The sequence below is a fragment of the Aotus nancymaae genome, unplaced genomic scaffold (assembly GCF_030222135.1).
Source record: "Aotus nancymaae isolate 86718 unplaced genomic scaffold, 86718_ANA_hifiasm-v0.15.2.pri h1tg000108l, whole genome shotgun sequence".
NCBI classification, from domain to species: Eukaryota; Metazoa; Chordata; class Mammalia; order Primates; family Aotidae; genus Aotus; species Aotus nancymaae.
This window is the reverse complement of record NW_026988523.1, coordinates 6,498,582-6,513,797: the sequence shown is the minus strand read 5'-3', so window position 1 is coordinate 6,513,797 and position 15,216 is coordinate 6,498,582. Positions and strand designations below refer to the sequence as shown.

At 42.5% G+C, this 15,216-nt stretch overlaps 1 protein-coding gene, 1 long non-coding RNA gene and 10 other non-coding genes across 33 annotated transcripts in view; 11 read left to right on the top strand and 1 right to left on the bottom strand.

Annotated features, from left to right (window-relative positions):
- ZBTB37 (zinc finger and BTB domain containing 37) overlaps window positions 1-9,588 on the bottom strand; it is a 31,042-nt gene extending 21,454 nt beyond the window's left edge. Inside the window, exons 1-3 of one of the 4 annotated variants that reach the window (XR_010340328.1) lie at window positions 9,412-9,588; window positions 7,386-8,337; window positions 3,535-4,721 (exon numbers count right to left, since the gene is read on the bottom strand). Coding sequence is in view for 2 of the 4 variants with exons in the window: in XM_012444695.2 (XP_012300118.1) it covers window positions 4,622-4,721; window positions 7,386-8,308 (1,023 nt within the window). In the remaining 2 variants the exon portion in view is untranslated. Of the gene's footprint in view, window positions 1-3,523; window positions 4,722-7,385; window positions 8,338-9,411 lie in introns of all 4 variants that reach the window. The other 3 variants (XR_010340327.1, XM_012444695.2, XM_012444694.2) reach the window with 3 other exon arrangements.
- Window positions 9,589-10,410: 822 nt separating this feature from the next.
- LOC105711787 (uncharacterized) lies at window positions 10,411-14,922 on the top strand. Of its 19 annotated transcripts, XR_010340331.1 has the most exons (8): window positions 10,569-11,511; window positions 11,703-12,367; window positions 12,615-12,712; window positions 12,993-13,027; window positions 14,099-14,128; window positions 14,285-14,345; window positions 14,525-14,572; window positions 14,747-14,922. It is a non-coding gene; the product is annotated as an uncharacterized LOC105711787 (long non-coding RNA). The 19 variants fall into 19 exon arrangements; XR_010340330.1 differs by having other exon boundaries at window positions 14,525-14,922; XR_010340333.1 differs by having other exon boundaries at window positions 14,281-14,345; window positions 14,525-14,922.
- Window positions 10,768-10,847, top strand: LOC135272368 (small nucleolar RNA SNORD74). Its single transcript, XR_010340524.1, has one exon. It is a non-coding gene; the product is annotated as a small nucleolar RNA SNORD74 (small nucleolar RNA).
- Window positions 11,564-11,624, top strand: LOC135272384 (small nucleolar RNA SNORD75). Its single transcript, XR_010340539.1, has one exon. It is a non-coding gene; the product is annotated as a small nucleolar RNA SNORD75 (small nucleolar RNA).
- On the top strand, window positions 11,783-11,862 carry LOC135272363 (small nucleolar RNA SNORD24). Its single transcript, XR_010340519.1, has one exon. It is a non-coding gene; the product is annotated as a small nucleolar RNA SNORD24 (small nucleolar RNA).
- Window positions 12,173-12,240, top strand: LOC135272381 (small nucleolar RNA SNORD77). The gene has a single exon (XR_010340536.1). It is a non-coding gene; the product is annotated as a small nucleolar RNA SNORD77 (small nucleolar RNA).
- On the top strand, window positions 12,539-12,599 carry LOC135272369 (small nucleolar RNA SNORD44). Its single transcript, XR_010340525.1, has one exon. It is a non-coding gene; the product is annotated as a small nucleolar RNA SNORD44 (small nucleolar RNA).
- LOC135272382 (small nucleolar RNA SNORD78) lies at window positions 12,851-12,915 on the top strand. The gene has a single exon (XR_010340537.1). It is a non-coding gene; the product is annotated as a small nucleolar RNA SNORD78 (small nucleolar RNA).
- On the top strand, window positions 13,338-13,420 carry LOC135272365 (small nucleolar RNA SNORD79). Its single transcript, XR_010340521.1, has one exon. It is a non-coding gene; the product is annotated as a small nucleolar RNA SNORD79 (small nucleolar RNA).
- Window positions 13,895-13,976, top strand: LOC135272370 (small nucleolar RNA snR60/Z15/Z230/Z193/J17). The gene has a single exon (XR_010340526.1). It is a non-coding gene; the product is annotated as a small nucleolar RNA snR60/Z15/Z230/Z193/J17 (small nucleolar RNA).
- LOC135272367 (small nucleolar RNA SNORD47) lies at window positions 14,384-14,460 on the top strand. The gene has a single exon (XR_010340523.1). It is a non-coding gene; the product is annotated as a small nucleolar RNA SNORD47 (small nucleolar RNA).
- LOC135272364 (small nucleolar RNA SNORD81) lies at window positions 14,607-14,683 on the top strand. The gene has a single exon (XR_010340520.1). It is a non-coding gene; the product is annotated as a small nucleolar RNA SNORD81 (small nucleolar RNA).
- Window positions 14,923-15,216: the final 294 nt, after the last annotated feature.

Below are 15,216 nucleotides of genomic sequence, written 5' to 3'. Positions count from 1 at the left end.
ATTCCAGTTCAATCACCCCCATAATCAGGAAGTTCTTCAACTCTATCAAAATTCATTCTTACTGTAAGTCCTTGCCCTGTTTTAGTTCTCTGTAGTAGGAGAAAAAAACTGGTGAGAAGACTTACCATATTAAACTTTCATACCCATTAAGGCATATATATCACCCATAATATCATCTCCACACAATCTTACTTATCTCCTATTTCATTACAGCCTCTCTGTACCTTTTGCTTCAGCGAGGTAAATACTCTTAACAGAATTCTAATTCTTATCCCTATCCCATCTATAAATAAAATAGATTATTCCTTCCTAACTTATTTAAAAACTGCATTTAAAATCTCCTTGAAGATGGACGTGATGGCTCACGCCTGTAATCCCACCCCTTGGGAGGACTGTACTTTGGTCTCCCAAGGGGTGGGATTACAGGTGTGAGCCACCATTGAGCTCAGGAATTCAAGATCAGCCTGGGCAACACAGTGAAACCCTGTCTCCAAAATGCAAAAAAGTTAGCTGGATGTGGTGGCACATGCCTGTGGTCCCAGCTACTCAAGAGCTCAGGTGAGAGGACTGTCTGAGCCAGGGAGGGCAAGGCTGCAGTGAGCCATGATTGTAGCACTGCACTCCAGCCTGGGGGACAAAGCAAGACCCTGTCTAAAAAAAAAAAGACAAATAAAATCTTGATAACACTTTCCTTAAGTGGACACTGATTCCATTGCCCTTTAAGCAATCCTAGTCCCACAACACTATTACTGAAGTCTATACTGTATAGTCTTACATATTTTTTTTTGTATTTGTTAGTCGTTTTTTTTTTTGAGAGAGAGTTTCACTCTTGTTGTCCAGGCTAGAGTACAATGGCGCAATCTTGGCTCACCGCAACCTCCGCCTCCCAGGTTCAAGTGATTCTTCTGCCTCAGCCTCCCGAGTAGCTGGGATTACAGGCATGCACCATCACGCTTGGCTAATTTTTTGTGTTTTTAGTAGAGAGGAGGTTTCTCCATGTTGTTCAGGTTGGTCTCAAACTCCTGACCTCAGGTGATCTGCCTGCCTCGGCCTCCCAAAGTGCTGGGATTATAGGCATGAGCCACCACGCCCAGCCCTAGTCTGTCTTATGCCCCCATTTAGTTGTAACGTCTGTCTCATTACTGAATTTACAGTTATGTACCACATAACAACATTTTGGTCAATGATGGACCACATATGTAACAGTGCTTCCATAAGATTATAATACAATATTTTTACTCTATCGTTTCTATGTTTAGGTACACAAAGATTTACTACCGCTTTATAACTGCCTACAGTGTTCAGTAGAGTAACATGCTATATAGGTTTGTAGCCTAGGAGCAAGAGGATATATCTATAACCTAGGTGTGTAGTAGGTTATATCATCTAGATTTGTGTAAGTATACTCTATGTTTGCACAATGACAAAACGGCCTAGCAATGCATTTCAATGCATTTCTCAGAATATACTGTCTTAATTAATGACATATGTCTGTATCTGCATAACAGTCCCCTCTGCATTGTTATCATACCATATTTGAGAGATGAGGAGAAAAAGTGCCCTAATAATGTGAGTGAAATTATTTTTCCTCCAAGCTCCTAATTAATATTTTCTCCAACATCTTATGAAAACTAAAAAATGAAGTTTGTAAAATATCTTACTGCTATTAGTATACAAGGTACACAATAAATATTCAGTGGTTTAGGCTAGGCACAGTGGCTCATGCCTGTAATCCCAGCACTTTGGGAGGCCAAGGTGGTGGTGGATCACCTGAGGTCAGGCGTTCGAGACCAGCCTGACCAATATGGTGAAACCCCCGTCTCTACTAAAAATATAAAAATTAGCAGGGCATGGTGGTGTGTGCCTGTAGTCCCAGCTACTCTGGAGGCTGAGACAGGAGAATTGCTTGAACCCAGGAGGTGGAGGTTGCAGCAAACCAAGATCACACCACTGCACTTCAGCCTGGGTGACAAAGCAAGACTCTGTCTCAAAAATAAATAAATAAATAAATAAATAATTCAGTGGTCTAGATAAAAATTAGACAAGATACTATCAGTGTAATGCAGAGGCTAAACACATGAGCTATGCAATCTTAATCCACAAGTGTTTTTCTTTTTCTTTTTTAGACAGAGTTTCGCTCTTGTTGCCCAGGCTGGAGTGCAATGGCACCATCTTGGCTCACCGCAACCTCTGCTTCCTGGGTTCAAGCTATTCTCCTGCCTCAGCCTCCCTAGTAGCTGGGATTACAAGCATGCCCCACCACACCTGGCTAATTTTGTATTTTTAGTAGAGACGGGGTTTCTCCATGTTGGTCAGGCTGGTCTTGAACTCCTGACCTCAGGTGATCCACCCACCTCAGCCTCCCAAAGTGCTGGGATTACAGGCATGAGCCACTGCGCGCAGCCTAAGTTTTTATTTTTTAAAGACAAAAATGTTCACAATTTATTGTGTTCTACTTGGTGAGTTAACTACCTTTAAAAAATAAATCATTCACTCAGACCTGTGAGAAAAAAAATATATCAACCAACTACTCAGACTAGTTGCTAAGGAGAGTCGCAAAGAAAATAGAAAAAAACCCCATCATTCCTATCCTTTCTAGAATGTGTTAATCTAACAAAATAGTCAGGAAGAAAATAAATGACAAGATACAGTACATGAAATAGCAAACACACAGAAAAATGCATAAGCAGCTAAGCACGGTGGCTCACGCCTGTAATCCCGGCAAAATGGGAGGCCGAGGCAGGCAGATTGCTTAAGTCAAGGAGTTTGAGACCAGCCTGAACAAACTGGTGAAAGTTCATTTCCACTTAAAAAAAAAAAAAAAATTAGCTGGGCATGTTAGTTCACACTTGTAGTTCCAGCTACTCAGGAGGCTGAGGTGGGAGAATCACTTGAACCTAGGAGACTGTGGCTTAAAGAGAGCTGAGACTGCACTAGTGCAATGCAGCCTGGTCAACCAGAGTGAGACCCTGTCTCAAAAAAGAAAAAAAAAACCATAAGCAATTTGTTTATAAATACATCATGCAGGCCAGGCGTGGTGGCTCACACCTGTAATCCCAGCACTTTGGGAGGCCGAGGTGGGTGGGTGGATCACCTGAGGTCAGGAGTTCAAGACCAGTCTGGCCAACATGGTGAAAATCTATCTTTAGTAAAAATACAAAAATTAGCCAGGTGTGGTGGTGGGTGCCTGTAACCCCAGCTACTCAGGAGGCTGAGACAGGAGAACTGCTTGAACCCAGGAGGCGTAGGCTGCACCGAGTTGAGATTGTACCACTGCGCTCCAGCCTGGGTGACAGAGCGAGACTCTGTCTCAAAGAAAAAAAAAAAAAAGTATATATACATATATATACACATACACATATATATGTCTACATATATATATAAATAAAATGCTATAAATTAATAACTTGGTAACTGTGTGTTTTGTGTGTATTCTCTATATATAGTATATATTCACACACACACACACATACACATACACACACGTATAAAATCAGACTTTCCATGCCAGGTTCTAAATTACCTGCAAATTACCTGCATGTAGTTTTCAGGGGTTATTTTTTATTACTCTCAGGTCTACAGAGTGGTTATTATAATCGGGAAAGAGTTCCACAATCTTGTTATTTTTTTCTACTTCCCAAATTCTGCTGACACCAATAGTGTATTTTCCTGCACGCTCACAAGCAAGAATAAAAAAAGTAATCAAATATAGTTTTTCACTTTGCATTTTTTACATAACATGCCAGGCTGTCTACTAGTAACAAAAGTTCTATTTCTTTCTTTGTTATCCTTATGCTACGAATTTATATTTCTTGCTTTACTGCACTGACTAGGACTACAAATAAAAAGCTGGGTAGAAGTGGTGGTAGCAGACATTCTGTCCATTCCCAATTACACAAGGGAAGCTTTCAATAATTTACCATTAAGATGTTTTCTAGAGATAGCGGGGGATGGGGAGTTGGGGAGGTATAACATGGGGGGCAAATACCAGATATAGGTGATGGGGAGGAAGGCAGCAAACCACATTGCCATGTATGTACCTATGCAACAATCTTGCATGTTCTTCACATGTACCCCAAAACCTAAAACGCAATAAAATATATTAAAAAAAAGAGATGTTTTCCATAGATTTTTTAGATAGACACTTGCAATCAGATTAAGAAAGTTCCCTTGTATTTCTAGTTTGCTAAGAGTTTTAGTCAACTGCTCTTTTCTGTATCTATCAAAGTTGCCACATGTAATTTCTCACTTTTTCCCTATGAAGGAAGATTACATTGATTAATTTAAAAATGTTAAACCAGCTTTGCATTTCTATATTAAATCACAATTTATTACACTGTATTATACTTTTTGTATATCATCAGTGTTAATTTGTTAATGTTCTTTTGAAGATATTGGCATCTATGCTTGGGAGAAATATCAGTCTGCAATTTTCTTTTCTGGTGATGTCTCTGTATAATTTTAATATTAAAATTCTGCTACCCTCAGGAAAAAAATACAGTATTTCTTTAACAGGGCCACTGTTACCTCTTCTATATATTTCCTCTTTCATTATTTTCTATTCATACACAGTAGCAATTCCTCAAACCACCACAGCAATTCTAAATCCACAACTCCATACCTGGGAGCTGTGTTGCTTAGGCTCATCCATTCTCCCAGGAGACTCACTTCTGGCTCTGTGTCTCTCTGTCAAGGGAACAACACTGCCGGAGGGGCTAAATCTGTTGGAAGAGGAACATAAAGGGACTAATAGAAAAGCAGTGTCAAAGAACTTGAAAAATGGTCATGTCGACCCTCTTTATTCTATGGCTGAGGAAAGGAGAACAAACCAAGCACCAGATAACTGAGAAATAGTTTCATGGAATTAATACATAATCTGATTTGGAATAATAGGTTAGCCCTAGTAAATTTAATAAACACAAAATGGCATAACAGTGACATAACAGACCATATGAGCTAGTGAAGCCAAAGTTAAATATAAGCTTCCTTCCTTTCATAAACACTGGGAGACCATAAAAGAATAAATTAAAACTGGGCCTATAATTTTGTTTCTTCTATTTAATTATCAGGTTTTTGGCTGTTTCTTCCCCCAGGTCCCTGGATAACCTGTTATTTGTTTTAGACTGTTGATATAGATCATGAAGATTAAAAAATCTTTGCATCGAAGTTGCTATTATTTCTTTTTTTGGGGGTGGGGGGTGGGGGGGGTGGACAGAGTCTTGCTCTGTTGCCCAGGCTGGAGTGCAGTGGTGCAATCTGGGCTCAGAGCAACCTCTGACTCCTGGGTTCAAGTGATTCTTGTGCCTCAGCCTCCTGAGTAGCTGGGACTACAGCTACTATGTCCTGCTAATTTTATTTGTATTTTTAGTAGAGATGGGGTTTTGCTATGTTGCCCAGGTTAGTCTCAAACTCCTGAGCTCAGGCAGTTACCCTCCTTGGCCTACCAAAGCATTAGGATTACAGGCGTGAGCCACCATGCCTGGTCTCATATTTTCCTTTTTTTTTTTTTTGACATTGAGTTGGCCAGGTGAGGTGGCTCAGTAATCCCAGCACTTTGGGAGGACAAGGTGGGTGGATCACGAGGTCAGGAGTTTGAGACCAGCCTGATCAACATGCTGAAACCCCGTCTCTACTAAAAATACAAAAATCAGCCGGGCGTGGTGGCACACACCTGTAATGCCAGTTACTTGGGAGGCTGAGGCAGAATTGCTTGAACCCAGGAGGTGGAGGTTGTGGTGAGCCGAGATCGCGCCACTGCACTCCATCCTGGACGACAGAGAGAGACTCTGTCTCAAAATAAATAAACAAATAAATAAATAAAATAGACAGGGTCTTGCTCTGTTCCTCAGGCTGGAGTACAGTGGCATGATCTTGGCTCACTGCAACCTCTGCCTCCCGGGTTCAAGCAAGTCTCCTGCCTCAGCCACCCAAGTAGCTGAGATTACAGGTACGTGCCACCATGCTCGGCTAATTTTTGTATTTTTAGTAGAGACAGGGTTTCACCATGTTGGTCAGGCTGGTCTCAAACTCCTGGCCTCAAGTGACCCACCCATCTCAGCCTCCCAAAGTGCTGGGATCACAGTCGTGAGTGACTGTGCTGGCAGTGATATTACTTCTGAATTTTTTTTTTAACTTTTTTATTTCCGTAAGTTATAGGGGTAAGTGTTTGGTTACATAAGTAAGTTCTTTGGTGATCTGTGAGATTTTGGTGCACCCCTCACCTGAGAACTTCTGATACAGTTCTAACATAGGAGGATAAGAAGTTCTATGCTCAAGAATATTTTAATAAGGACACAGGAAGACAATACTCAAATCAAGATCACCCAAAGCCAGGCGCTGTGGCAGGAGAATCTCTTGATCCCAGGAGGTAGAGGCTGCAGTGAGCCGAGATCGTATCACTGCACTCCAGCCTGGGCAACAGTGAGACTTCGTCTCAAAAAACAATAAAATAAAAATAAAATAAAAAGATCACCTGAAGTGGATGCAGTATACACTATCTGAATCTCTGTGACACATTTGTCGCTCAAGACCAAACCAAAGTAATAGTTCTTTAGTTTTCTTTGCTCATATGGTCAATTTAAATTTATTTTTAGGAGGGGAAAAGAACACATATTACCAATCTAAATTAGTAATATTTCTTTCAATTGGGACTTTCTCTCAATTGACTAAGAATAAAATTCATGGTATTTCCACCAAAAAGAAATGTTCTAATAAATACAATGTACTAAAAGAGAAAAGTAAGGCATAGGGCATAGTAGCACTGGTGAAAAAAGGGAGATTCTCAGGCCTGTGGTAGCAGCAGTCATCCGTGAATGAAAACAGGGAAGATACCATCACATGACAAGGGAAAAAAGAAATAAAAAATATCCAAAAAGCTTTTCTTCAGAACTAATATTTTACTAATTTGAAAAGAACAATTACTGCTGGTACCATTCTTCCTCTAATTTGGTAGGTGGGGGGAAAGAAAAATAAGCAGTGCTACAAAGCAAAGTGAGACTTCCTGAGGCCACCTAGTGGTGTGATAACACACCAAGGAAGGGCAATACTGCCAGGTTCCCAGCTGATGATCAGCTCCCTGCCTGGAATCCTGAGGAAGCCCCTGGCAATTACTGATCCTAGTGTGGCTGCAGATGCTATTCTGATTCATGGAAGTGCCTAACTCTACCACAGTTCTCACAACATTGTGAATATTTCAGGACTAGGAGCTTCCTGCTTAAAAAGAATAAGAATGCAAGTCTTTTGACGCACCTCCAGTTTCCCCAATGTCAACTTATTTTAACCAAGAAAACGGGTAAGGAAGATGCTCTCTGTACTACAGAGGACCTGCTTTAGTGATGTCTACACAGCAGCCATTACATGGGAAAACAAAACCAAACCAAACCTACCTGTCAACTTCACTGCTTGTTGGCCGAGCCACCTTGGCTCCTGAAGACCCTAAAGTGTAATTTTCCTGTCCTACAGAACCATGGCCTGTGGTATCAATCACCATGGCCGTGACCTCCTCTGCACTACTCCCATCTTCTCCAGAAGGCTGATTCTCAGGCCCAAGCCACTCCTCCAGATTTTCAGTTTTGATGTGTACTGCTCCAAGAACTCTAACTTCATCATCACTCCGACCCCCACGGTCGGCTACTCCTGTCTCCACATACCACTGTCCTGCTCGGTTGATCCGAAGAATGGGCTCCCGGCTCTCTACATCAGAACTTGGTTCAATGATCTGAGGGCTGGTGGACTCCTCAGGAGGACTTAGCTCTCTGATATCCATCACAGCACTAACCTGACCTCGCCGGTTTCCCTTTGGGGTATTATGTCGTGGGCTAAGGGAGCGGCTGAGATTTGGGGTAACCCTGTGAGACTCTGGAGGTCTCTCTTGATGCTTTGTCCTTGTTTGACTTAATTCTGCTTCGACCTCAGCCACATTAATTTTGAAATGAATGCCCTCCAGGATCTGTGTACATTTGTCTATAATATGCTGCATTTGCAGGAAACTGGCAGCTGTTAGGTAGCTGATGATATCTGCCAGTTGCAGGCATATCCGCCCTGTGTAACAGAAAGAAAGGAGCTGTTCAAAAACAGTAGGGTTCTTGATGACTGAAATGGAGACAGTACTCATCTCATTCAAAGACATGTGATCCCGGAAATAGGGGGAGCTGGCAGCCAGTACCACTTTGTGAGCCCGAAAAGCTTGTCCTTGCACATTGACCACAATATCACAGAGACGGCCCTGCATGCGCAACTGGTTTAGATGGCTCAGGACAGAGTTGCTGAAGTCAGGAATCTCCAATTGTATGTTCCCACCTTTCTCCATGGTCGTGCCTGAGGGTGCATTCAACCCTGCTAAAAAAAGAAACCATATTCTAATTAATAATTACATTTTTACTCCCTGGATGTTTCCCATTTCAAAAGTATTTAAACACAGTATTTGGTAAAATTTCAAAATCTCCAGGTAAAAAGAAATACCTTCCTTATGTTTAGATGTGGAAACAGAATTACCAACAGTTTCAAGTTTCACAGGAGGATACAGTTAAAACTAAAAAGTGGTCTTCAGACTCCTAAAAATTCATCTTATGACCATACTTTCCTTACTAATAAGGTACATAACATCAAAATAGAAAGTTCAACAGAAAGTAGGGGGAAAGGACTTTTAAGTGTTAACTATAAGGTACTTGCAGACTGAACATAAAATCTCGTAACTTTACAACTTTTCTCTGTAGGAGGAAAGCTTTCTGAATAAATGTAGTTCTATGTGGATGGCTTGATATCCCTCTTCTTAGTATTTTACTACATGCTGCAAGAATTACGTTTATTATTTTATGTAGGGACTAATATTCCACATGAATGTAGGTTAGTATTTCTAAGCTTAAGAGTCAGAGCCCTCCCAAAAGGACTTTTGTTATAGGGCTGTGAGGAAAACTCTAGGTTAGGGTAAATTCCACAGCTGTGCCAGGATTCAACTTAGATGCAGAGAAAGTTCAGTTGTCAGAATTAGGAAAGGTGGGTAAATTTGCCAAATTCGAAGTTGGCTATTTCAAGGTGGTGACCATACTTTGATCCTGAAATTGAGTTCTCCAGATCCGATGGAAAAAAACAGCATTTACCAAGTATGGCCAACATTTTTCCATTACAATATTTTTTAAAAAATAGCTGAAACATTAAACCTGAAGCTGTATACAAAATAGTTGAAAGTACAATTTCAACTACTCAAAGTACAGTTTGTGTAAATCCCAACAGCAAGACACTTGAGCCCAATGTATATCCACTTATCTATACATTTATATTACAGTTACAACACACCTGAAACTTCAGGAACTTATTCTGTCAACCTCACAGACCTGCCCCGAATTAACAACAAACTTATTACAAAGGGAAGCGTATACACTGTTTTCAAGAATCAACTTTAGCCAATCTGACCTTTTTCCAAAGCGTTATTGTTTGTTTTGAAACTTTTAATCCAATAAGAGCCTCTGTCGATGCCATCATGAATTCAGATGTGTTTATTTTGGAGCCTACACCAGCGCCTTTTTTGTTTGCTCTTTCCGGCAATTCCCCAGTGAGGAAGCCCCTGGAGTAAAGTCGCTACCGTCGGCACTGGAGGGGTGAGAGCTGTAAGAGGGAGAATCGGGAACGGCATGGGGTTGGCCACTCCAGCACTTGAGCAGCTTTCCTCTGCGTTAGGAAGCATGGGGAGAGGGTAACTGGATGAAGGGCAAAATGTCACTGAGGAACTTTGGAGAAGAGGGGGACAAGGCGTCGGGCGGGGGAGCCAGCGCTCAGGTGAGAAGTAGGAAGGGGGCGGCGCCCGGGGACCCGCTCCAGGCGGCGGCGGGCGGGGAGCCGCCAGGAGGTGGGTGTGCGTATCTGGGTGTGTCCCGGGCTGCGGTGGGGGAAGGGGCAGCCCATCCCGGGGTCCTGAGGGAGGGGCCCCGCGAGGGGGCGGGTCCGGTAGCTCAGCCCGGCCGGGGGCCAAGGAGGTGGAAGGTCGCCCGGTGCCTGGAGGCGGGGTGAAGGAAAGTAGTGAGCGCCCCAGGAGTGCGCTGCGGCGGAGAGCGGACGACGTGACCCCGGTGCAGGGTAGTGGGACTGAGGTGTGGGGCCCGAGTCCAGTCAAGGAGCAGCACCTACCTCCGGGGGTGGAAATGGGCCGGAATGGGCCGGAACACCGTCCCGGAAGTGAAACCCCCCACCCCCTCCCACGGAGCGGGCGACGTGCCGGAAGGAAATCACTCAGCCTTACACCGCCCCCCTTCCCCCACCCCCAGAGCTTTCCTTGCCTCGCGCCCCCTCCCCTCTCTGCTCTTCCTCCTAAATCGGGAGGAGGGCGGGAGCCCAGCGTCTTGGTCATGTCTCCGCCCACAATGGCGAGGAAGGGCGGGGAAAAGGGGCGGGCTTGGGGGGCGGGAAGAAGGTGGTGCTGGAGGAGGGGAAGATTGAGGGCGGCTAGGGGGAGGAGCCGAAGCAGTCGCTGCCGGGAGCGTGCGTCATGACGTCACCAAGGAACACTCTTATATACGGGAGCCCAGGCACCGTTTCGTCCTTTCGAGGTGGGAGGCTGCTGTTGTCAGGTATGTTTTGTTTTTGTGAATGTTGAAGGCTTTCGGGCCTTCCAGCCTTTGTCAGTTAGGGTCACACTAAACTGACTTCTTAAGCTACTTGCGCGCCTTTGCAGGGCCCACAAGCCGAGGATGGTCGGGGATTGCACTTTTGGTAGGCGCGACCTAAGCTGCGACTATATTGTTCCGGTAGAATTGCGGAGAAGCCTCGGCTCTTGTGCCCTGCCTCTGATGAAGCCTGTGTTGGTAGGGACATCTGAGAGTGATGATGAATGCCAACCGCTCTGATGGTGGCACATGTCGAGTCACCGGAGTAAACTATTGTTAGGGCCGTGGTCCGAACCTCCAGCCGCCCGCTCTCAGGAAAGGCTGGCAGTGGTGGTAGTCCACCTTCTCTAAGTGGCGGCATTCCGTAGTGCCACCAATATTTACATTAGCGATCCTTTTTTCTTTTTTTGAGACCGAGCCTTGCTCCCTCACCGGGGCTGGAATGCAGTGGCGCGATCTCGGTTCACTGCAACCTTCGCCTCCCGGGTGCAAGCAATTATGCTGCTTCAGCCTCCCAAGTAACTAGGACTACAGGCACGCGCCCCACATTCGGCTAATTTATGTATTTTTGGTAGAGACGGGGTTTCACCATGGGGGCCAGACTGGTCTTGAACTCCTGACCTCAAGTGGTCCACCAGCCTTGTTCTTCCAGAGTGCTGGGATTACAGGCGTGAGCCACTGCGCCTTGCCCGTAATTAGTGGTTCTTAACTGAGAGTGCAATGCTCCTTTATAACTTTAAATGTATCCTTTGCCTGTCGCGAGATAATGAATGGTATGTTACCGCCATTGTTAGTTTTAAAGCACGACATAAAGAACCGTGGAACAATGAATTAAAAATTTGTACCCGATGTCTTTTTAGGTATGGAGCTAGGTGCGGATGCAATGTGGCTCTCGATAGCACCTTATGGTTAGGTAAGAATCGGGGAAAATATGGTGGGAAAAATGAAATCTAAAAGATGGTCTTAGCCCGTGATGCTTTTAAGAGTAGTGGACAGAAGGGATTTCTGAAATTCTATTCTGAGGCTTTAATGTTAACAGCATTGATATTTAATGTGACTGTAATGAGGTTCATTTTCACTGTTTTGCATCTTTTTGTTTCCTAGTTGTGTCCCAAAGGGAAGATGAGAATAGCTGCTGAAGTAAGTTGAAAATTCCCTCTCAGAAAAATTGAAGTCACTGGATGTGCCACAATGATGACAGTTTATTTGCTACTCTTGACTGCTAGAATGACGAGAGTCTTAACCACCAATCTTAACTGAGGCACCCAAAATGGTGATTTGGGGAACCGAGAGAGCACACCTAAGTTCACATCAAGCTGTTTCTTCCCAGGTCCTAAAGAGCAAGCCTAACTCAAGCTGTTGGCACACAGGTGAGAAACCTTTATGTTATACTTCTCACACTTTAAGGGATTAGAAAATAGCCAAAGCAATGATGCTTATATACATTAGTGTTTCTCTCCTCCCCTTTTCTTTTTTATTTTATCAATTTTTTCCTTTATTCCTCCCCTTTTCAAATGTGAGTTTCTGCTCTCATTTTTATACTAAATTTAATACTGAAGAAGATGAAAAAACAGGTACTATGATGGTTGCATAGTTCAGCAGATTGCATCATGAAGAGATGTACCATCTGTCTGATGTATCTGTGGTGGCTGTGGTTTGTTAACAGTGTAAGCAGTGTACCACCGATCTAGCATTAAAATATTTACTGACAATTTTATGTTAAAAAATTTATCTCGTAGGCATTACACAGAAAGCTGGAAGTTGAAATGGTAAGTGAAATTATATCCAAGTAAACAGGTAACTGGGCAAACTGCCTGCAGCACAAATGGCATCCTAGAGTTAAATTCTTAATGTGCATTACGCACTCTTCCCATGAGTGCTGAATGCATGAAATACCAGATTCTCGTCCTGTCATGATTAGTAAGAAAGATTGTAAAGAGCCTGGATGATGATAAGCAAATACTGACTGAACATGAAGGTCTTAATTAGCTCTAACTGACTAAAGGCATTTGTTAGTTTTGGCAGGGGGAGAAAACTCATCTGTGGCTATTCTAAGACCACTCTTAATTTCTTAGGTGGAGTCCAACTTCGCTGGACCAGCTTTATGGGTTCTGGTAAGTAGATGGACTTAATGAGAATGCTTCTACTGATAGCTTACTGCTGAGCTACCGGCTTACAGCTTGGCTTGGCTGACGAATATTGACTGGAATGGCGTTTGTGTATTTTCCTTGAGTATGTTTTGAACGGGGTTTGTGTAATGATGTTGATCAAATGTCTGACCTGAATTGAGCATGTAGACAAAGTTAACACTGAAGAACCCTATGACAGACCACTTTGAAAAGAAGAGTTTAATGATATTCAGCATTTTAATGGAAGTCCTCATTTGTATTGCAGCTGGTAACGTTTTTATCCATGGATGGCTTGTTTGGGTAAGGACATGAAGACTGTTCCTTTCATATTTGTGGCTTGCTTCTGAAATGTGATGTTACTAATTGATGACTATGTTATGGATTTGTCTTGTTACAAAATTTTGTAAAGTAGGTAGTATGAAAGTACTGTATTAAAGCAGTTATTTAAAAGTATTGGATAAGATTTTTGAAAGTAAATACTTGAATATCATTTACTTTGAAGTAAATGATATTCATTGTAGGAAATGGTGTGAAACTTTTTCAGGTGCAGATGTTGGAGACCTTTTAAAGGTACATATTTTATTGATGTTAACATATTTATTGAGTGAGATACTGTTAGTGATGATTTTAAAATTAAAACAGATGGGAATCTCTCTGAAAGAAAATGGAGATTAATCTTAAACTGAAACAGTAGCTGGGAAATCTTTTAAAAATCTACCTATTACTACCTATTGGTAAATGAGATTACATTTCTGCAGGTATGGAGAGTCAGTTTGACTACACCGTGTGGAGCAATTTGTGGAGCAAGTTTTAAAGAAGCAAAGGTATAGCAGTCTCAAGCATGGTTCTTTTGTTTTCTTTTTTGAGACGATCTTGCTCTGTTTCCCAGAATGGAGTGTAGTGGTATGATAGCAGCTCACTGCAGCCTCCGATTCCTGGGTTCAAGTGATTTTGCTGCCTCAGCCTCCCGAGTAGCTGGGACTACAGGTGCACACCACCACACCTGGCCAATTTTTGTATTTTTAGTAGAGATGGGTTTTCACCATGTTGTCCGGCCTGGTCTTGAACTCCTGACCTCAAGTGATCCACCCTCCTCGACCTCCCAAAATGCTGGGATTACAGGTGTGAGCCACTGTGCCCTGCCTCAAGTTTTTAAGTGTTGAAAAGCCGATACAATGATGATAACATAGTTCAGCAGACTAACACTGATGAGTAGTATTAAGTCTTTCGCTCCTATCTGATGTATCTGGCTGTAACACTCCAGTTTATACCCTTGAAAAGGGAAATACAACCATTCTATAACTTTTTGTGATTTGGATTACTCTTAATTGTGTGTAAGTTTTCTTATTGTGTATTGTTCCTTAATTTCAGGACTCGGAATTCATACTTGAAGAAATGCAGGTTAGTTTAAGCTATTTTAAGGTGGCAAAGGATGTTTTGGTGGTGTATACTCCTTAATCTGTAGATGGCAGTGATTAGCTGTTTAAAATGTGACTGAGAAGGAAACTGAGTAGGGCAAATTTTAAATGGAATTGTCTTTCATCTTCTAACAGGCAGATCTGTTTTAAATGGAATTATTTCATCTTGTAACAGGCAGACCTGCTAACCTAAAAACGAGGTGAGTTAGTTTCTGGTATATGTGATAATTTTCAATGTAACCAATGATGTAATGATTCTGCCAAATGAAATATAATGATATCACTGTAAAACCGTTCCATTTTGATTCTGAGGTTACTGCAGTAACTAGAATCACACATTTGTTTTTTGCCATGATTAACATGTTGTCTTTGCTTTCAGAGTTTTTAATGACCACAGCAAGCATGCATGCAGTTTGGCCCTTAAAAGGTGAGGATTGGAAATATTGGGACTATTGTAATTGCAGAATACATGATGATCTCACTCCAACTTGAACTCTCTCACTGATTACTTGATGACAATAAAAGATCTGATATTCTGCATTCCCCGTGTAGCATTTTAAGTCTGGAAATGTGGCTAAAAGTTGTCTTTTTATTTTCTGAGACAGGGTCTTTCCTCACCCAGGCTGTGTAGTGCGGTGGCCCTTTGAGGCTCACCACAGCCTCAAACTCCTGGGTTCAAATGATCTCGGCCTCCCAGTGGATCTTTGTAGACAGCCTGATATAGAGTCTCAAGAAGATTAAAAAATGTCTCCAATTTCAATAAATGGCTGCAATCCATCTGGAGTATGGAGTGATTACTTCAAAAAGGACAGTGCTTTTCATCTGTTAATCTTTAGTTTTAAGCATAAATCTCATTCAAAGGCTATTATAACTCCAGGGCATTTGCTTTATTAACAGCGTAGCCAATTAAAATTTTATGGGTGTTACAAGGTATCCTGCACTAAAGTGCAGTGTTGCCTGATTTTCCAAATGAGCAAATTGTCAGGGTTTAATAGGCCCCCTGTGTCAATTGGTCTTGAGTTTAAAGTATTGATGGAGCTCCCTTTGAGAAAGTCATGTCCAACTAGTGAT